The following is a 21,130-nucleotide window of genomic DNA, read 5'->3' on the forward strand; positions in this document are numbered from 1 at the left end:
AGCTGGACCTCACTTGCCCTGTAAGGACAGCCAGGAGGTAGCACAAATCCTTTTTGCTTCCAACCTGGGCCTCTGAAAGGAGCTGTCATTGGGGGCTGCTGAGCTTTCCCATTGCCCCTGCATAGGACAGTGTCTTCAGGTTAAAGGGTAGGCTGGCCCCTGACAAGGCTCAGTCACCAATGCCCCCTTACAAAAGGATGTACAGGAGAGTACGACAGGATCCAGTTTATTCTCCTTGGCAGGGTGGTCCTGAGAGTGGCAGGTGCCACCCTGTCCCGGGCAGGAGGGCCCGAGGGCCATTTAAGGCCAATGGCGGGAGAAGCAGGGGGCCATATAGCCCCTGGAATGCGGTGAAGCCAGGCCGAAGCCCAGAGGCAGCTGTGGTAGGCCAGGGCAGGACGACCCTGCCATAGGGGGTGGAAGGCACCGGACTGTGACCTGACCATGGCACCAAAGCCATGGACTAGGGCACATAGGCACCCCAGGAAGTGGGGCACAGGGTCACATGACATAGAACGTGAAACAGGCACGAGGCTCACAAGCAAGCACATGGATAAGTGAGCACATATTCACAGACAGGCCAAAGAGACACCCAGCCATGGCCAGGCTGGACAGACACAATAGTAGTGTCACATATAGACCACATGGGAGATACAGAACTATGGAACACGTGACAGTCACTATTAACAGACCAGGCCACAAAACTTGAGGGACAAGGGAAGGGGCCTTTTGGCACTACTGCACTGGAATCATCAGAGTAGGTGGCATGAGTTTGATCTGGAAGAGCTGGGATACTCCGCCGCACCCTTCAGGGTTAGTCTGTCTTCCACACTTTATTGAGCAGCTTCACAACCTCATCGTAGATGATGAACACGATGGCCACATCCAGGCAGACTCGGCCCAGTCGGGGAATAGTACCCTTGTAGAATCTGTGTAGAGCAAGGGGTCTGAGGTGAGCAAGGGAGGACGGAATGGGCAGGGGAGGAAGAGCAGGCAAACAGTGCCCCTGGAAAGGGTATTCTCCAGATATGAAGAACAGACAAAGGGAAACAGCCTAGGCCAAGAGGGTAGAAGGCCTGGAACAAGGGCGACAGCTCTGCCGCCTCTTATCCTACTCACGCCTTGGGCCCCTCCTTCTTCAGGATTTGAAAGCCACAGTCCAATGTGTTCCGGTATTTGTGTGCCTCCAGGCTCTGCAGGACACCAGTGGGCCAGAGTACTTAGCCACCAGCCCCTGCCTGGGGCTCTTTCCCCCCTTTCTCAGGCCCCCATCCCCACCTGCATCCTGGTCTTGATCACATCCAGAGGAGTGTTTCCAAAGACACTAGCTGCGCCTGCAATGGCTCCAAAGACCCCAGTGACCAGTGGGTTCATGGGCTTGTTGAGGTTGTCTCCTGGATGTGAGTACAGTTGCAGTCAGAATAACTGGGAGGGTTATGCCAGAGTTTTGAAGGCTAGGAAGAACCTGGGGCAGGGCCTGTGAAAGCTCCCCTCCCCTTCCAGTCCAAAGGAACAAGTTAGCCTTCAGGGTTTGGACTAGATCTCTGGGTCGCAGGTGTACCTCGGTACCAGTTGCGTAGGGAGGTCATAACGAAGAATCGGATGGCTTGGTTTGAGCCCTGCTTCAGTACAGTAGCTGTGAGGCCTTGGTATGTCCCCTTTAGCCCTGGGGGCAGGCAGACTCAGGGTCAAGCTGGGGCCTTCCAGGGCAAAGGGGAACCACTCGAGCAGAAGCCCTTCCACTTGGCTGAGATCTAGATTCTCCAGGACTTACCTTGTTCCCGAACAATCTCTCTAACCCCATGGAAAAATCCTCGGTACTTGGGATTGGGAGAAGTCTGGTCGTGGATGAACTTCACCTAAAAGCAATGAACAAAGGCGCTGACTTCTGGCCACCTCTGGACTTTCACTGTCAGGCCCAGGACCTACCTAAATTAGGTCAAGGCTGGGGATGCCCAGCTCTTTTGCATAAATGCTCTCCTAGGCAGTTCTGGAGTCCCGTTACACACAGGCCTTTAGACCTTGGAGAGTTCTCCAGGTTGAAGGGCCTCCAGCATCATGTTTGCTATTTTCTACACTGTGAACAGCGAGTTAGGCTAGGTTTTCTATCAATAAACATAGCTTTAAAGACTTTGCTCATGTTTTTGTTTTGGATGGCCTCCACAGGAGCCCTTTTCTGCCATCCACCCTGTAAGATGACCCTCATCATGAACCTGGTGTGTATGGGTGAGGGCCCTTCCCACCTTGATGGGGGCACACGGCCCTTCTGGGTTACCGCATAAGCCTGAGAGACACCCTGGCAACCACTGGAAGCCTCAATTCCTCACCTTGATGGTCTCCATGGGGCACACGACCACCACTGCCTCTGCCACGCCGGCGCCCAGACCGCACAACAGCCCTCTCCTGCCGTCGAGGCGGCCCTGGGCATCCCGCATTTGATTGCTGAGGAACTCGAACATTCCGAACCTAACGGAGAAGGCCTGTGAGAGGGCTGCTGCGGCCACTCCCTCGGGGGTCGCTCAGGCAGAACGGGGTGTCTCACCTGACAGCCGCTTTGGGGATAGAGCCGTAGAGCAGAGAGCTGAGGCCGCGGTACAGGCCCAGGACGCCATGGCTGCGGACAGTTTGTCGCACGCAGTCCCCTACGGGAGGCGCTGTCAGGACCCTAGCTCCTCGGCCCCGCAGTTCCCCCCTCGCCGCCCTGCCGCTGCCCCTCCTCACCGATGCCCCGGTATCGTGGTGGGTGAGAGCGTTCATCTAGCTGCAGCTGAGTCTTCACGTACTCGGTCGGGAAGGTGATGCAGATTTCGATGCCTCCAGCCAGGCCGCCTGGGAGGACCGAAAGCCGGGGGGGCTAGGAACACCCTGGGCCGCTGGACCGAGCCGCCGCTTCCGCGCCGCCCCTCCCCCGCCCGGACTTCGCCCGCGTCGCCGCCCGCGTCTGGATCACGCCCACGCCCCCTCCCGGTGGTCTCCACCTGGAGTGCCCGAAGGACTCCCGGGCAGAGCCGGCGCTTGGGCTGGGGGCCCGGGTCGCGCCCCCACAACCTCCGCCCCTCCGGAAGTTGGGCGGGGCCTGGGCGTCCCCGGCCCACCCGGAAGCGTGCCCCGACAGGCGGCTCCGAGTTGGGGTTCGGAGTGGCCCACCTGCCAGGATGGCCTTCCCGGGGTGCGTCAGTTTGGCCTTTCCAGGCCCGGGCGCGGCGGCCGTCAGAGTGCGGGGAGCGCGAGGCGCGGCCATGGCGAGTAGGAGGAGGGGCGCCCGGGAACGACCTCGGGTCCGAGCCTCCGGCGCGGGGCACTCGAGACGCCGCGGGGCCGGAGGCTACTGAGACGGCGACCCGTTCTGGTCCTGGGGGCGGGGCGGTCACGTCAGCTCTCGGGCTCCGCCCCGCGTGGCCTGAGCTGAGCCCCGCCCACGTCCCGCCCTGTGCCAACCGGGAAACTGAGGCTGGGGCGGGGTGTACCTCGGCACGCGTCCGGGTGGGGAGCGGAGAGCAGCCAATGGCCGGTCCTGAGTCGCGTGAAAACAGAGAACCCCGGGGCCGGGGGCGTGGTCTCCGGACAGCGGTGCTTCGCCAAGGCGGGTTGCAGTGGGTCAAGGTGCAGTTTCTGTTACTCCTGGAATAACACGTGCTCCCTGAGTGCGCCTGGGGGTTAAGGTGGGCCTCCAGTTACAGGATCCCCCGAGGTCCCAGCGGGGACGCATGCTCCCCTGTCGCGTGAGTTCAGCCTTCCGGACACTTTGTAGTCACAGACGTTGGCTTTCGTGCTCCCGGCTGGCCAGCACGGTGATCACTCCTCCCTTCCCGGATCTGTCCGGAAACAGAATTCTCCTAGGCAGGTTCCCCGGACAAAAGCAGGTTTTCCTTCATCTCAGTTTCTGGCAGATCTTTAATGGCTATAGGGCCTGTTAAATTGGCCTTTGTCCCTCCTACCCACACAGTCACCAGGCAGAGCTGCTGTGCTCTGATAAACATGTTTTAATATTCATGGTCGGCAGGAGGCTCAAAGTCTTGGGAGGTCTTTGTTGCTGAACGTATCCGCAAAGCCGCCTGGAGGGGGCAGCCCTAGCCAGTTTGGGGGTGACGCTCCCAGGAATCCGCAGACCAGAACCTGTGCGTGTCAAAGCCTAGAGGTCCACCTCCCTGCTTTCTGATGGAACCAGTCACTTTGGGCGGTCAGTGGCCTCCTCGGGCCCTGGGTTGTCTTAGCAGCTATCACTGGGCTTCAGGAAATAACAGTGCCCAGATATTGTACCTCCCAGTTGGAGTCCTTTGTGATTCTAGAGTGCCATGTTTCCCGAAAAGGTTAATAACTGGGTCGAGGGTGGGGTACACAGTACACACAAAAGCCACTCGGAGGAGGCTCCGTGCAGGCAGGAGCAGTAGAGTATTAATAGGGGAAGCCGGTAGGGCTGGTGGGCAGCGCAGCAGAGCCTACTGCCAGCCTGGCTTCTGGCCTATTTCTGCTGCCTATTTTTTGGGATGGAGTCTTGTTCTGCATGCCCTTGAGTGCCCAACGGGTTGAAAGAACAGATAAGTTCCACTCCTCAGAGCCTAAGGCACGGGGCCAGCAGATGCCTGGAGGCAAAGAGTATGGGGAGGCTGGCGGGGGGGGGGGGGGGGGTTGAGGTTAAGCTGGACCCCAAACTGGATGCTTAGCTCCAGTAACAAAAGCTGGGGAAGGCCAGCTGGCATGCTAGCCTGCTCCCCCACCTTTGTCAGCGCTACAGTATCCCAAGGAGCCAACAGCCTCTGCAGTCTGTTCTGTGCAATCCCACGTGGGCTCTGAATGGGCTTGTCCTAGCACGAACCAGAAAGAGCTTCTCTGCCAGAGCCTGGGGGGTCACAGCAGCAGTCCACAGCTGGGCACAGAGGTGGCTGTGCCACCGTTTCTGGACATAGTAACTGCCACACTTGGTTACCGTTGGAGTCCTTCCCACCTCCACCCAACCATCTGAAGCCTAGCCAGGGCAGGGCAGCATGAATTACCTTTGTCCCTCTCTGATCCAAGGTGCTACCTGCCAAACATTCCTGCATAGGGGCAAGAAGATAGCCCTCGTGTTCTCCAGTGCTCCTTTTGCTCACTCAGTCTCCTGCAGGCACTGAGTTTGTCTATCCGCAAGATAGACAGGGTCTGGAGCTATAGGGAACCATGGAGGAAGGGGCTTGAAGACAGAATTAAAGCTGAGGGTGTGCATATTGACATCTCTGAAGTCTGGATGGGCTGAGTTCTCACATGCTTTACCCATGGATCTCACTGCCAAGAAAAATTCAGGCCACACTTGTCCATCATTATATTGATCTCTGCGTATGGATACCCATAAGCTAACACATCTTAGGGAAAAGAGAAGCAGATCTCTGACAGAGGGCTGCTTCTTGCCCTCTGTGATTATGAGCAAGTAAGGACCCTCAAAAACCTAACCAGTCTGTGTCTCCTGGCAGCTCATGCAGCGTGGCCCAAGCATTCTGTGTGGATGGGACTCTTTGCTGTAATGGGGTGATAGCCCTTCATTGACCTCTTTGGGGGTCTTTGCTAAGGGCAGGCAGCTTCTGGAGGTGTTGTAGGCAGCTGCCAGCCTCAGCCTGCAAAGGCATTCCAAGGCTGTAAGCATTAGCTCCACAGACCAGGTTATTTTCTAGTCCATACCAACTGGGATAGCTTCCCTACCTTGGAATCACACTACAAAATCTCAGGGGGGCTTGAAGCAGTCTTGATTGCAGCAACCGGTTAGAAAGTGCTCTTGACAGATGGATTTTTCCATAGCATTAGAAACAGCAAGCTGGGTCAGGTGACACAGGTCCCTGGAGTAGGACTCTGGTACCCAGGAAGGATTTTAAAATCATGTATTGTCATCTTGTCACTTCAATGAGCAAAGTCAAGTCACCCCCCTCCCCGCCTTAAACTGTTAAAAGGAGTCATTCATTCATTGTGTGGTTACACTCCTGCCAAGTGTTTGGCAAGAGAGTGTCACTCCAGTGGGGTCACTAATCCATGCATCCCAGGCCCCACTGGATGTTTTGCAGGAATACAGCCTGTCTGCACAGAGCCCAGTGGGCCATGCTGAAGGTTTCTCTGGATAGCTGTGTGCCAGCTGGCACACCACTGCCACTGATAAAGCCCAGGGCTGTGAGCCAGCCTGCTTGTCTCACACACTGGAGGTATGTGCCGGTGCAGTTCCCAAAGGGTCTAAGCAGAACTGCTGCAGGTGGTTCCTGTCCAGGGCTACCCAGCCTCTCAGTGGCAGAGAGCAGGGCAGTACTGGGCACAAAGCCTCTTGCACCTGGAGGGAAGAGGCCAGTCCTAAAGTTGAGCCAGGGCTGGTAGACAATCAGGCCTGGTCTTAAAGTGGCCCATTTATCAGGAACTGGGCCAGGTTAGAGTCACTGTCAGAGGTAGGATGTGCCAGTTGAGGCCAAGGGAACCATCCTGGCTAGAATGTGCTTTGCTCAGGCATTATCTCATCACTGAGATGGAGTAGGATACAAGTAAGTTCACAGAATTGTCTCCAGACCAGTTTGTGCATCAGGCAAGCAGAGCAGAGCATGGAAAAGTCCCGAGGCACTCTACTCACATCCCTTCAGGAGCCGTGGTAGCAGGTCTTTGTCGAATGTGGGACTGTATGATGGCAGCTCTCTGCATGCTGGATGGTGTCCCACAACAGAGGCCACACAGCTTGGAGCCTGCAGCACCAGCTCCACCCAGACCTCCTCTTGCTGCAGACCAAGTGTAGACACATGGCCAAACTATTCCTAAAAAAAGTTGCCATCTCCAGAAGCTCTAGAGGGGATCAGATGTGGTGTTCTATGACCCTGCTGTATTGCCCAAAGGTGGGCATAGGTGGGCTCTCAGGAGACAGTCGCTCCAAACCTAAGGACAGGTAACTAGATGCACAAGGAAGGTGCAAAGGTTGCTGTGGGCATCCTGGAAAAAAAAAAATACTGGTCCAGGTCTCTCAGTCCCAACACAGCATGGAGCAGCCATCAGTGGGTCTGATGCTCAAGAAGCAGGGATCTGCTTTTTCTTCACTTCTTTCAAAAGCCTTCCAGCTGAGATCCAGGCATGGTGGTACTGGAGCCTCATAAGTTTGGGTGACATAGTAAGGCACTGTCTGAAAAAAGCCCTAGGTCATCTCCATACCTGTAAATGTGTGTGTGTGCTTAGGCACGGCACCCCGAGCTCTGTGCTGTTAGTGCTCTACCGCCAGCTCCACTCCCATGCTCACAACCTCGTTTGTAAAATTCCCGCCAGGAGAAGCGCATGTTCCTGTGGCTACTGCTTCAAGGCACCGTGCGGGGTTGCCTGCCTGCGGACTCCTCTGTTGGGACAGGTGTTCACTACTGCCTCTTTTGGGAAAGGTGAGACTGAGAAGTCACTTGATCGTGGTCACAAACCCAGCCTGCTTACCCGCCCCTGTGACTTGTGCTATCTAGGGGTAACTTGTGAGGTTAGGCAAGTCTGCTCTCACTGGCCTCCCACACTGCCTTTCTCATCTCCACCCTACACTGTGTCCTCTCAGTGCAGTTCTACACAGTTGGCCTTCAGCACCCCTCCTCTCAGACCACGCTGGGGCCTGGTGATCCCCACTCACGACTGTGACTCCATTGCCTGGCTCCTGTGTGTGGCGGGGCCCTGTCTTTTCCTGGCCTCTCGTTTAGACTGTCTTCTGCAATCCTCACAGTGGCCAGGCTGACTGCACTCGAGTCCTAAAGGCTGCCACTGTTAACCATTTTTATCTCACTGTTGCCATCTGGAATCACCTTTCACTGTGGTTTCCTGATTGGGCCGGGCTCCTAGAACAGGCATGCTGAGCCTTGGGGGGGGGGGGGGGGTCTTGGGGCCCCCCCCCCCCCCCCGGTCCCCTCAATACAGCAACACAACCCAGGTTGTGACACAAGGGCCCAAAATACCCTTCTGTATGAAACATGCCACTTTGTCTTACCTCTGGCTAGAGGAGGCAGGTCCCCAGCAGCATTTCTGCTGCTGCTCACTCATCATTGCTCGAGTGGCAGGTATCAAAGTGCGAGACAGTGACTGTGACCTGCCAGCTGGCGTATATCTGAGCATCTCCACCCCCCACCCCCCACCCCTAGGCAGCACGGAACCACCTTCCAGTTTTAGCCCGCAGGAAGGCTCATGTACACAATCAGTAAGGGCCGGCTATCACAGCATGGCCCAAAACAACTTGGTTTCAAGTATAATATGATCCTGACCTTGAGAGTCATGGGTTTTCTGGAGTCTAAGCTATAGCCCAAGTGCTCTGAGAGTGAGGCACCCGTGCTTTGTGCATGGCAGTCACCGCCTGTGTGCCCTGGGAAAATACCCAGGAATGCCCAGGGACAACAATGAGGACGTAGATTCTCAGTCAAGTTTGCCAGCTGCTGGGGCTCCTTAAGGTTTGGCACTTGGAGCTCTTGAGTGTGAGCAGGCATGATACCACCATGATAGCTGGCTTGTGCAACTTCACTTTGCCCCACTGGGTATAGGCTCAGGCCGGACAGAGTTGGCAATCCCTTTAAGGTCTTGGCAGTCCCTCCAGGCTGCCCAACCTGACAAGCAGATTCTTGGATTCAGGTCTCTGCCATCTCGCCACCCACACCCTGGAGAAGATACCTTAAAAAGACTGCCTTTGAGAGCTAAAGAGGTGTCTCAGTGGTTAAGAGCGTGGGCTGCTCTTGCTGAGGACCCAGGTTAGGTTCGCAGCACACACACCATCTCACAACCATCTGTAACTGATATCCTCCTCATGCCTCTGTGGGCACTTCCCACACGTGGTACACAGGCATGCTTCAAAACATTCCTGCACATAAAATAAATATTAAGAAAAAGAATGCCTTTTGTGGGGAGAGATGGCTTTGAGGTTAAGAACTCTTGTTCTTGCAGAGGACCTGGATTCGATTCCTAGCACCCACATGGCTTACAGGCATTCCTAAGTGCAGTTCCAGGGATTCCAGCTCCCTCTTCTGACTTGTGCATGTGGCACAAGAGATACATGTAAGCAAAACACGCATAAAAAAATTTAAAGAACATGCCTTTTAGTCTATTCTTCACCACCCCCCTTTTTCCCGCTCTACTGAGCATTGAACCTAAGGTCTCATCCATGATAAGCAAGTTCCCCATCACTGAGCTACATCCACAGCCTTTTCTTTTACTTTTTGTTTCTTAAGCTACATAGCCCAATCTGGCCTAAACTTCATATGGATCCTTGAACTCCTCCTGCCTCTACCTCTCGAGTGCCAGGATCCAGAGTTGTAGGCGTGAACCACCAACTGGCTCGTACTTTTTAAACATTGAGACAAGCAAGAAATCCTGCTGGTTGAGGCTGCAGATCTTGTCTGGACCTGACAGCCATTATGAGCTAGGTGCTAAAGGCAGAACTCCCCCCTCTCCCTCGGCGGGGTCTCCTGCTCTCTGCCGGACTTCGTCTGGAGAGTCTTTAGCCACAGACTCCCCTAGCCACACTTGATGGCCTCTGATACAGCTCCCTGCCAGCTCTCCCCTCCCTGAACCTGTATGTTAATTAGGTAGTGAGTTTCTATTCTTATGATCGGAGCGTGCTGTATAGTGCAAGCATCCTTGAATTGCCTAGTTTCAGCCAATTATGTATACCTATCCTTGGAGACCCCCAGCCACTCCCGTAGGGGTATATATTCTTTGTTCTCTGGAAATAAAGTTGAACTAGCCACATCAGCTGTTTCCGGGATCTGGGATCACTGTAAGGTTCTCACCATTCCAGGTACGCTTCTTGTCCCCAGCCCCTCCTGACTTCGTGGGTTGCTTTGAGGCAGCCCCCAGACAGGAGGAGAACTACAGTTTCATAAAATTGTTCAGGCTGGTGTCGAACTCACTCTATGGCTGAAGCTCGTCTTGAATTTTCCATGCTTCTGTCTTAGCCTTTAGATTAGCTAGGATTACAGGCCTGTGTTACCGGGTCTGGCATAAGAGCCTTTTGATCTGAATAAATTTAATGGGGCTGCATATTCCTCCCAGTTCTCACACTGTGTTCTGAAAGTGGGCCCCCTTAATGCCAGCGTCCCCATCACGTCCCTGGCAAGGAGCTCCTGGTGAAGCTTAGCGCCAGAGCAGACGACTTCTGTGTCTGCCGGCAGAGTGCTGGGATTGCAGGCATGTGGTACTAGGCCCAGTACCAAACCAGGACATCACGCCTGGGAGGCCAGCACTGTACCAACTGAATGCCACCCCCAGCCAACAACACAGTTTTGCGAGGTGGGGTAGAGCCCTAGTGTGTGACCCACTTAACCGATGAGTGGGGCATAGGAGTGGCTGATTTGAATCTTCCCGTGAGCAATCTTTTGGCAATGCATCAAAGCAGGAGAGCTCATCTGTACATGTCTGTACATATAAAGTTTTGTCCACATACAGATGACCCGCATGACAACCTGCCTCACTGACTTGCCACAAAAGACCAATAATGTCAGTTTCTACTAATTACACCCGGAGTACAGCCGCCTGGTTTTAGGAAGTGGGGTGATAACGCAGTGCTGTGGAGCCCCCGCTCCCGGAGCTGGCCAGTGCTCGCTGTGAGGCTCTGCGCTGTTCTGGAAGGCTGCAGATTCTTACCTGGACAAGGGCTGGGCACAGAGGAGACCAGGAAGACAAAGTCAGAACACAGTTAGATGGCAGTGTGGTGACCTCATATGTCCCCCTAACAGCGGTCGCCTGCCTGCGGCCCCCTGGGAGCTCTGCTGGGGTGTTCTGACATGGGCCATTTTGTCCTGAGCTGGTTCTCAGGGACCGGGTGGCGTGTCTTCTTGTGTGCTCAGGAGGCAAGCCCCTTCCCTGTGACTCAGAACACCTTCAAGGCAAGGTGAGTCTTCCATTCCCGCCCCCCCTCCTCTTCAGGGTGCCTCTGTCTGAGCGCTTCCTTGTGACTCTGACTGTGCCACACTGTGAGGCCCCAGGGAGACAGGCTTCTTGTTGCGCCTAAGCTGCAATGGAAGCTGGTGTCAAACTTCTCCCAGCAGCCCTCGCTCCTGCTGCCACTTGCAGGTAGATCGTCCTCATTCCTAGACGAGGTCTCTGGCCTCCTGTACTCAGACCTTTGCCTTCCTTACCTTCGAAGCCGTTTGTCATCCTGCCATACAGGAACACCTGACCCTGGCACTCACCCTGCCAGCACTTGCCCCCACAGTTTACCATATCAGGCACCCCTGCTCCGGCTCCATTTGGCACCTAACAACCTGTGCTGATTTTGAGCAGCTCAGCTCATGCTGTCTGGACCTTGCCCCTCTTGGGTGTTCTCAGTCCTGTGCAGAGCCGCTTCTGTGCCTGACCTGTTCTGGGGATTGGAAAGAGACAGGGATGGCCTTGTCAGAGTGCTACCGGGTCTCTGAGAACTGTGAGCACGAACCTCACTGAGCTGCAGTCTCTCTTCAACCCTCTAACTCCACATGGTGAGCACATAGCTTGCTGTTTCCCAAGGAGGTGAAAGCCTTCAGAAGGCCTCCCCAGCCCTCTCTGTTCTGGGACTGTAGAAGCATCCCTCACTAGCACACAGTTCCCTAACTTCTGGTCTTGCATCATACCAGGCTCCAAGCAATCCCGTATCAGCCACCAGTCCCGTGGGCTTGAGGAAATGCTGTTCTTTCCCCCAAAACAGACACAACACAATGAATCTTATTTGCTCTGGCCTCTTGTTACCCAGAGGCTGCCACTGCTCCACCTCTCTTTCCAGGACACCTCTCTAGGAGAGATGCCCACGCACCCACTGTAGTCAGACATCACTTCCGATGGCGGTAGGGCATTCAGGATACCAGAGTCTGCAGCCTTCTCCGGCCACTTTCCAATTCTACTTCTCCCTGCTTCTGGACACTGAGGTGTCAGGCCTGTTCAGTCCCACTCCCTCCTTGGGCAATGACTGTGAGCACTGGTCTGTGAATCATATGCCCGTGTCCATCTCACAGAGGCCTGATCCCCAGCCTTCCGTGTAGAGCTGTGTGGCATCTAGCAGAGGGCACACTACCCCAGGAGCCCTGCTTCCCCTGAGGTTGTCTCCACCCTGTTCCCACATCAACTGTTTCATCACACCACGGAGCTCATGCTGGCTTCCTTCTCACCCTAAAGGAGTCAGCCAACCCCGCAGGGACATCAGGATGTGTCCCGAGGTGTCCCTGCAGCAGCTGTTCTTGGCCCCTGTCTGGAGTACAGCAAGTGACTCCTCTGCTGGGAACCCCACCCCACTGCAGAAGAAAACTGGTCCCAAGGAGGGGCCCAAGTCCCGAAGTGACTACTTCACATCCACGCCTTCCCACCTCTCCTTTCCCGCCCAGTAGGCAGGATGCTTTTTCCAGCCACCAAAGAGCTAGTGCCGAGATCAACTAGTGACACCAGGGACGTCCAGGAAACAGTGTGAGTCAGTGGTCACAGCAGTCAAGCTACCTTAGTTAGTCAGCTGCAGCCCTCAAGCGTGGCCTCACCTCGGCACCTCCATGCACCCAGGTCCCTGGGGCACTCTTCCTATCTTGATCAGGTTTCACACTAGAAGAAGGCATTTGGCCGCCTGAGCCCCTTATACTAGCACATGCCAGGCACAGGATGAGGTTTATGGTTCCCGCAGCAAGGCCTGCCCACATTGACTCCACGTGGCTGGCTCTGCGTAATAACTGCAAACTCACATGTCCAGTCTGCTTTCCAACTGTGTTCCACAGGACCCAGGGCTTAGAATATGGCTTGCCTATTTGCAGCTACTGACCTCCTAGGAGCAGGCATACCTGTTTGGTTGGTCACCTCTTCTGCCTAAAGTCACCTGACCATTTCAATTCAGTGCAAAGCGTTTGGACACGAAGAATCACACAGTTTCTCTGTGCAGCCGCTGCTGGCTGGAACTCACCAGGCTGGCCTTGAACTTGATCCACCTGTCCTTCCAAGTGTTTCTTGAATAGAAGTATTGATAGAGACAGGAGCCACTGTGGGATAGGGATGTCACAGACACAGAAGCCACACTAGCAGGAAGGAGCTACATGGAGAAAGTGCCCTGCATGAGCTTTCCTGCCGAGGGGCAGAACACAGAAGGTGCCTTCTGATCTTGGGAAGGGACACAGTACAACAGAGCATCATAGGCTGTGTGAAGGCGGGAACAAACTAGTTGATCGGACGGAAGCAGGGCTGGCTTGGCTGGACAGCTGGCAAGGCTACCCCCGGGTGGTTTTGGCAGTTGGGGTGGCCTCCAGATGACATGTGTGCTGTGTCAGAGTGAGGTCATAGCTTATATGTGAGCACAAAAGAAGGATTTCTTACAAGTTTCACTGGGAGGTGTAGGAGGATGGGAAAGGAAAAGGCAGGAAAATAAAGAGTATTTGTTTCCAGCTGTTAAGGTCAGAGGCCAGGTCCTGGCAGCTCTGCCGCTTGTCCTTGGAAAAGAGTAATAGTGAAAGCAGAGAAAGTTTTTTTTTTCTGTGTGGCCATACTGGGAACAGAGCCAGCTACAGGCCACTGATGGGAGGTTTAGGCGAAACAGCAGGCGAGAGGTATACATAACTACTTATCAGCCAATTGACATCTAGACAGATTCTATTTCCTACTAGGTACCGGGGATTTGAACCCAGGACTTCATGCTTGTGTAGCGTGTGTTCGTATCCACACCCACTGAAGCGCTTCCGTGGCTCCCTTTAAGCCACGTTTTGACTGAGAGTACCCGTTCCCCCGTGCTCTTTGCATAGCTATCGGTCCTCTCTGAGACACAGACTTGGCCCCTGCTTCCTCTCACTCTGTATGCTGTCCATGCAGTTTTGTCTCCTTTGTTGTGCAGAAGCTTTTCAAGTTCACGAGGCCCATCTGTTCATCATTGGCTGGGTCTCCGGAGAAACTGGTGTCCTGTTTAGAAAGCCCTTGCCTGTGCCTGAATCTCAATGTATTTTCCTCTGAGCGGTTTCAGACTCTCAGTTTCAAAGTCCTTGATACATCTGGAGTTATTTTTTACTAAGGGCAAGAGATTATCTAGATTTATTCTTCAACATGTAAATATCCAGGTTTCCTAGCACCACTGTTAAAGAGGCTGGCTTTTCTACAACATCTATTTTTGATCATGTTGATTTTGTTACTATATCTCTGTAATGTAACTGGAAATCAGTGTGGTGATCCCTCCAGCCTTATTTTTTCCTCATTATTGGCTATCCAAGGTCTTTTGAGCTTCCACTGGAATTTAAGATTCCTTAATATATATATATATTTATTTCAATTTATTCACTTTGTATCCCGGCTGTAGCCCCCTCCCTCATCTCCTCCCAGTCCCACTCACCCTCCCTCATCTCCTCCCATGCCCCTCTCCAAGTCCACTGATAGGGGAGGACCTCCTCCCCTTCTGTCTGATCCTAGCCTACCAGGTCTCATCAGGGCTGGCTGCATCATCTTCCTCTGCGGCCTAGCAAGATTGCATCCCCCAAGGTGAGGTGATCAAAGAGCCAGCCACTATTTCTCCGTGTAGTCTTGCTCTCCTGGACTCACCTTGTACACCTGGCTGGCCTGGAACTCACAGAGATCAGTCTGCCTCTGCTCCTCCCCTGCCCCCGAGTGCTGGGATTACAGTCATGAGCCACCATCCCCGGTGATTTTAAGATATTTTATCTTGTATTTCACTGAGTGTGGTAGCACATCATTAGACCCAGTATTAAGGAGGCAGAGATCAGTCGATATCTGAATTTGAGGCCAGCCTGGTCAACATAGCAAATTCCAGGCCAACCAGGGCTATATAAAGCCTGTCTCAGCAACAAAACAAAACAAAGAAACAAAAAGAAGTAAGAGTTTTTCTATTTCTATGAATAGCACTGGGAATTTAGTGGTAATCCATTCAATCTGTACGGCTTTTGGTAAGGGAGTTTTTCTCCTGATCCATAAACATGGGAAATATTTGTATCTTCCAGTGCCTTCTTCACTTTCTCTATTGAGTGTTTTAAAGTTTTTTATTGTAGATATCTTTGACTTTACCAGTTAGGAGGGCTGTCAATATGATGAAAATATGTACATGTATGAAATACCACAATCAGATCTGCCTTAGTTAGGGTATTATTACTGTGAAGAAACGCTATGTCCAAGACAACTCTTATAAAAGAAAACATTTAATTGGGGCTGGTTTCATGGTAGGAAGCATAGCAGCATGCTGACAGACATGGTGCTGGAGAAGGAACTGAGAGTTCTGCCTCTGGATCGGCAAGCAGCAAGCAGAGACTGTGTCCCATACTGGACATAGCTTAAGATTCTGACACTCAAAGCCCCTCAGTGGCACAGGTCCTCCAACAAAGACACACCCCCTGTGGCCAAGCATTCAAACACATGAGTCTGTGGGGGCCATTCCTAGTCAAACCACCACGAGATCCATTATTATCTTTAATCACTATATACTCATAAAAATTTTAAATATTTTTGAAATATTATAAGTGGTACCTGAGCACCACACAGGCTAGGTAAATACTCTATTATTGAGTTGCATTTACATCCCCTAAAATACACAATTCTATGTTTATGAGAATTTTGGTTTATTTAAAAACACAGAGATGTTATGGAAATGTTTTTGTTTTAATCCCAGGTATGGGGACAGGAGGCTGCTTCACTGCAGATGACTGTGATTTGCTTCGTGCTCTGGCAGACACGTGGTTTTGCCAGCTGCAGATAGTTTCTGCAAGTGTGTGACATTTGGAATTCTGAGGGCTTTTCAGAGGGTATATAAATGCTAGAGTCCCAACAGAAGGGGCTGGGTGGCCAGCGGCTGGTTGGATGCTGTTTGCTGTGGTTTATCAAGCCGTTGTGTGCAAAGAGACAAGAAATTAGATATCCTGATGACGAACATCAAACTTACACCAGGGAACTAGTTTAACGATATCATCACCCCCCTTTTCCCTCTACTTTTTCTCTCCTATCTAGTGTTAGAGGCTTGAAAGGAAAGAAGTGAAGGGGTGGAGAAGGAAGAAAGAGAGGAAGGATCCCACAAGATGGCCAAAAGTCTGGCTACAATGTTAACTTCACAGTTAACATTTTTAAGCACGCTGAAGTCATTGTGCTATTCACTACTGTGGCCCTTTAATTTTACAAAGTAAGAGTATATGACTGTTTAAGTGTATGTTAAGAGTGTTTGGTGCCCCAGAGGCCAGGTGAAGTCACTAGCAGTTGTGAGCTGCCAATGTGGGTACTGAGAGCCAAATTTGGGTCCTCTGGAAGAAAAGCAAGTGTTCTTAACGGCTGAGCCAATCTCTCCAGCTTGTTACTTAAGAAATAGTTATTTTAATTTTTATTCATGTGTATGTATGTGTGCTTGTATGACTGCCTGCCTGGCATTTGTATGCAGATGTTTGAGGGGACCAGGAGGCCTTGGATCTCCTGGCACTGGAATTGTAGACAAATGTGTATTGCCTGACGTGGTGCTGGGAATTGAATTCAGATCTCCTGGAAGGGCAGTAAACATGCTTAACAATTGAGCTATCTCTGTAGTCTTCGTGTGTGTGTGTGTGTGTGTGTGTGTGTGTGTGTGTGTGTGTGTGTGTAGGTGTCCTATTTATGTATGTATGTATTTGTATTGGGCAATTGTATGTGTGTATGTATGTATTTGTAGAGGGCAATGTGACAATTCAATAATATTCTTTGGCTTTCATCGAGGCTGCTAAATATATTGCCAATCTGATTCATATTAGTTTGTAGGCAACCTATCTTTTCTCTAGCTATTTTTAAAATGTTTTGCTTTTGATGTTTTGACAGTCTGTGATGATGGGTGTGTGGTGAAAATTGTGGCTCAACTGTAGATAGTGTGTAACATGGGTGAGGCTCTTGAATCCATTCCCAGCAGTGAATTGAAATTGAAAAGCCACCCTCAGACTTTCGGACCATCCTGGGTCTTTTAAAAAACACGCTGATTTTCCTGTGTGTACATCCGTGCAATGCCTATGGAGGAAAGAAGGAGGTGTCAGAGCCCGAGGAACTGGAGGTACATATGGTTGAAATCTGTCATGTGGGTTCTGGAAACTGAACCTGCTCCCTCTGGAAGAGCAGCTGTGCTGTCCTTACTGAGCCATCTCTCCAGCCTCAGCTTCCTGAACTTAGTGTTCTGTCAATACAGTTAAAATCTTTATACCACTTCCTCCAAGTGGAGTATCTGCTGCTTTCCGTGCCATTCAATGACTGGATTAGGTTTCTCCTGACATCTTCCATGTTTACTTGGTTATGTTCTTACGCTTTCTTCAAGTCTATTTCCCAATGCATTTGATCTCTAACAGCACTAAACTCAGTTGGAATGTCCTTTAAAATGTGCGCACAGTTATTTGGAACTTTGAAAACTATGCTTAAGCTCCGTCTTAGTTTTTTTTTTTTTCCTTGTAACTATGAGAAAACACTGACAAACAAAACTCAAGAAGGGTTTATGTTCGCCCACGGTTTGTGGGGAAGTCAAGGCCACAGGACTTCGAAGCAGCCGGCCACATCACACCCACAATCAAGAAACAGCAGGGTGCATGCGTGTTGCCCCGTCCTCTGTCCGCTTGTGTGCTTTAGTGTGTGGCAGGCCTCCTTAACTAATGAAATCAAGAATAATCTCCCACAGGCATGCCCGTAGCTCAGAGCGAGGCCTCAAATGTGCCACGGATAATTTTAAACTTCTGGTTCTCTCGTTCCACCTTCCCAGATGCTGAAATTACAGGCCTGTGTGGCCACATTCAGCCACACCCACTTTGTGTGATCCTGACCCGGACCTTCACACATGCCACGGGAATACTCTGCCAGCTGAGCTGAAGCCCCAGCTCTCCATCAGAGTTCTTTAAAATCTTGCCAGGAGACAGGTTCTTCCCGGGATTTGTTCTTTTCTCTGGCAGTCAGCTGAGGCCACTTCCTACAGCAATCCCTTTTAAAGCTGTATTTGTTCCCTGAGCATTTTTAACCCTGTGTCAGTGAAAATGAGCTTGCTCCTAGCTCTGTTTGGCCTGGGGCAGAGGGCTGTGCAGCCCTGAGCTGACGTCATGTTTAGGATGTGTCCTTCAGTGTGTCACAGTTTCTGTGTAGCTGCTCCCTCACCGTAGTGGGAACACTCCCTGTTGGAAGGATGGAAATTGATGAAACTCATAAGACCCTCTGCATGTTGAACCCTCGGCAGCCTGGCTCCAGTGCCTCGGAGGTTCTGGAGGGGTGGGGTTCCAGAGGTGGGGTTCCCCGAGTCCTGGCCCGCCATTGTCGGTGCTTTCCAGTCGCAGCCTCTGTTTGCTTGTAAGCTCACTAAATAGCAAGAGTCTGAAATTCACCCACAATTTAGGAAATGTCCTCAAGCTTTCTACACCCTGGCAGCCTGGGCTATTTTCATCTGCATGAGATTTTGGTCCCCTGCACAAGCGGAAGCGGCAGTATGCAGGACAGCAACCCATCAGCAAGGGTGGCCAGAAGCCAATGGTTATTTAAGGATGTTTGTGCCAGACAGCATACCAGACAGCTACCATGGGCACTGCCATCTTGGCACCCCACCATGGCTTATGATGCTGTAATATACAAAGCAATTACATATCACATAATCTACCACGTGCAATTTCTTCCTACAGTTTCAAAGCCCTTAAAAGCTTTCCCAGCTTTAATGATTAATCCCACAGTTAAGTCTTCCCAGCGGGGTTAGGATGTGAGTGCACTCCAGACCAACACAGACTCGCTGCGGCTGATTGTGAAGTGGCAGCCTGCGGTGAAGACGCTTCTGACCTCCCAGGGCCTGATTCAGCCACTTGGGCCCACACATGCCCCTCCCTTCCACAGCTCCCTCTCATCTGGCTTCTACCTCTGCAGCTTCTCCCCGGCTATGTGCCAGTGGCACTCTCACTCTGAGAGCTTTGTGCAGCGTTTAACACATGCTTGGGCTGCAGAGCCCCTCATCCCTGGTTCCAGTGTCCTCATCCAAGAACAGTGACTCGCCAGTTACAGAACGTCATCAGCCCACAGAGAGTAGGTGTCCCCACAACAGCAGCTAAGGTGACCAGTGAAGCTCACTTTGCACTTGGAAGCAGGAATGGTGACTTTGGAGACCTACACATTTTGTCAAGTATTCCTCAACAGTGAGTTGACAGAGGAGAGCTCCGAGGAGGCCTCACGGCTGATGTACATCTCAGCTGTCAATTTTCACCTTTAAATCTTGAGGGTGCCTCGAATCAAAGGAAGCCTCCCTTTTAGGCGACCTGTGTGCCCAGCGGCAGCATGATATACAGAAGTGGCAAGCGTGGCCAGGGAGCAGAGAGAAGGTACTATCACTGCAGCTGGGCTATGAAACCGCGAGGGACGGGCATGACGTGGCACAGTGCCCAGGTCACCCGTGGGACCACACACACTGTCTGGCACTGTAGCAGCTCTAGACAGTTCAGAGCCCTTGCCTATATACGTATGTGCAGGTGGGCTTAAGGGCAGAAGCAGATCTCCACCGGCTGTCTGAGTCGAAAGAGTGCCCAAGCTAAGATTCCCTGGGACACACTTCTCTCAGCAGTCTGGGCAGTGAGGCTCTACTCTGGGCCTGAAAGCGGCACACCCTGCTTGTACAGTTTCAATAGGAGTGTGCCCACCGGGAGGTGGCTACAGACAGTCAGTTAGGGCAGACACAATGATTAGCCTAGCAGCAACAAAGAAGCCGGGAGGCAAGGGGTGCCACTGACTGCAGCCTTGTGCTGTTGTCTGCCCACCCCGTGTGTCCCGTGCCTGGGCTAGGTGTGGAGAGATGTCTGGTGTCCATAAATCCCATTAGAATCTAACAGACTCTTCCTGGTCCCTGTGGAGTTCACTGGTGTTTGTATGTTTGTTTGTTTGTTTGTGTTTTGCAGATGTAGACAAATATAAAAAGCTGTCAGGTAAAGCCTCACAAGGATTACGTCTGAAAGTGATTATAACGAATCTTAAACAGCATGGTCTCTCCTCTATCGCCGTTACCCAAAAGTTTATTAAAATGTAACGACAAACATTTTAAGTGAAAGTGGACAGAAGACAAGCAGGTGAACCATAGGAGAGGAAAGGGAGCTGGGGCTCTGGGGCTTAAAGTGCCAGGCTGGTAAGGAACAGGGAGAGGCTGCTTTAAGAGATCACACATTCAGGGGTTCAGGGTGGGAGCCACTTCTTGGGTGAGGACTTTGTCCCCTTGCTGGTCTTGGCTGCCCCTAAGCAGTATGCCCAGCTGTCTTGGGCAGTGCTGAGGACAATAGAGACACTGTCTGATGGTGTCTCAAGGCTGTGATGGGGGCAGACTTCCTCCAGAAACTGTGGGAAGTGTTACAGGGCTTGGGACAGAATCTCCTCTGTACATAGATAAAGGAATTTAAAAGCAGTTACAGAAGGGAACTTGAGGACACTTTATTGGCATGAGCGGATTGTGCCCTTAATGACAGTGCAGGCAAGCTTATGCTCCTGGAAAATGCTAGAACAGTGTTTCTCAACCTGTGGCTCTTGACCCTTTGGGGCTGAACAACCCTTTCGCAGGGGTTACCTAAAGCCATTAGAGAACAGATATTTACATCACGATTCACAACAGTAGTAAAATTACAGCTATGAAGTAGCAATGAAAGTAGTCTTATGGCTGGGAACTGCAGTAAGGGGTTGCGGCGGCATTAGAAAGGACGAGACCACTGTACTAGCAGACTGGAGTGGAGAGGAGTGGGACATGACGCTTTCTGAGAAGTCAGAAAGCAGATGGGGTGAGCAAAGGGGTCTGGAGGCAATGGCACCAGGTCGGGGAATGCTTTGGGGTGCATATCTCATAAGGGAATAGTCACTCTTCCCATTGTGCTATTTTATCTTCGGACGCCACGCATTTGGCACAGGCCGCACTTGTTTAGGTTGTATGATACAATTTCCTTTCGAGCACAGAAGGGCTCTCTTTAAAGGAGCCACTTTTGTTTTTGTTGTATTGGAAACAGTGAGCCCAGGGAATGGTGGTGAACATATTTATAAGACTGGAATTGACTTTTTTTTTTTTTTTTTTGAGACAGGGTTTCTCTTTGTAACCCTAGCTGTCCTGAAACTCACTCTGTAAACCAGGCTGGCCTTGAGATCTGCATGCCTCTGCCTCCAGAGTGCTGGGATTAAAAGTATGTCGCCACCACCCAGACGGAATTGATTTTTAAAATTAATGAAATCAGTGTTCTTTGACACTTTCATACATGCATTCATACACACACAC

The 21,130-nt window shown here is 51.9% G+C and overlaps 1 protein-coding gene across 1 annotated transcript; it reads right to left on the bottom strand.

Annotated features, from left to right (window-relative positions):
* Positions 1-210: 210 nt before the first annotated feature.
* On the bottom strand, positions 211-3,365 carry Slc25a1 (solute carrier family 25 member 1). Its single transcript, XM_055610301.1, has 9 exons — positions 3,148-3,365; positions 2,722-2,829; positions 2,543-2,642; positions 2,328-2,466; positions 1,775-1,859; positions 1,562-1,666; positions 1,279-1,394; positions 1,120-1,193; positions 211-929 (listed from the first exon to the last, which is right to left on the bottom strand). Exons 1-9 carry the CDS (start codon positions 3,239-3,241, stop codon positions 815-817), a joined length of 936 nt encoding a protein of 311 aa, XP_055466276.1. The 5' UTR covers positions 3,242-3,365; the 3' UTR covers positions 211-814.
* Between the last annotated feature and the right edge of the window lie 17,765 nt (positions 3,366-21,130).

The sequence above is a fragment of the Psammomys obesus genome, unplaced genomic scaffold, assembly GCF_907164565.1.
Source record: "Psammomys obesus unplaced genomic scaffold, mPsaObe1.curated_primary_1811, whole genome shotgun sequence".
NCBI lineage: Eukaryota > Metazoa > Chordata > Mammalia > Rodentia > Muridae > Psammomys > Psammomys obesus.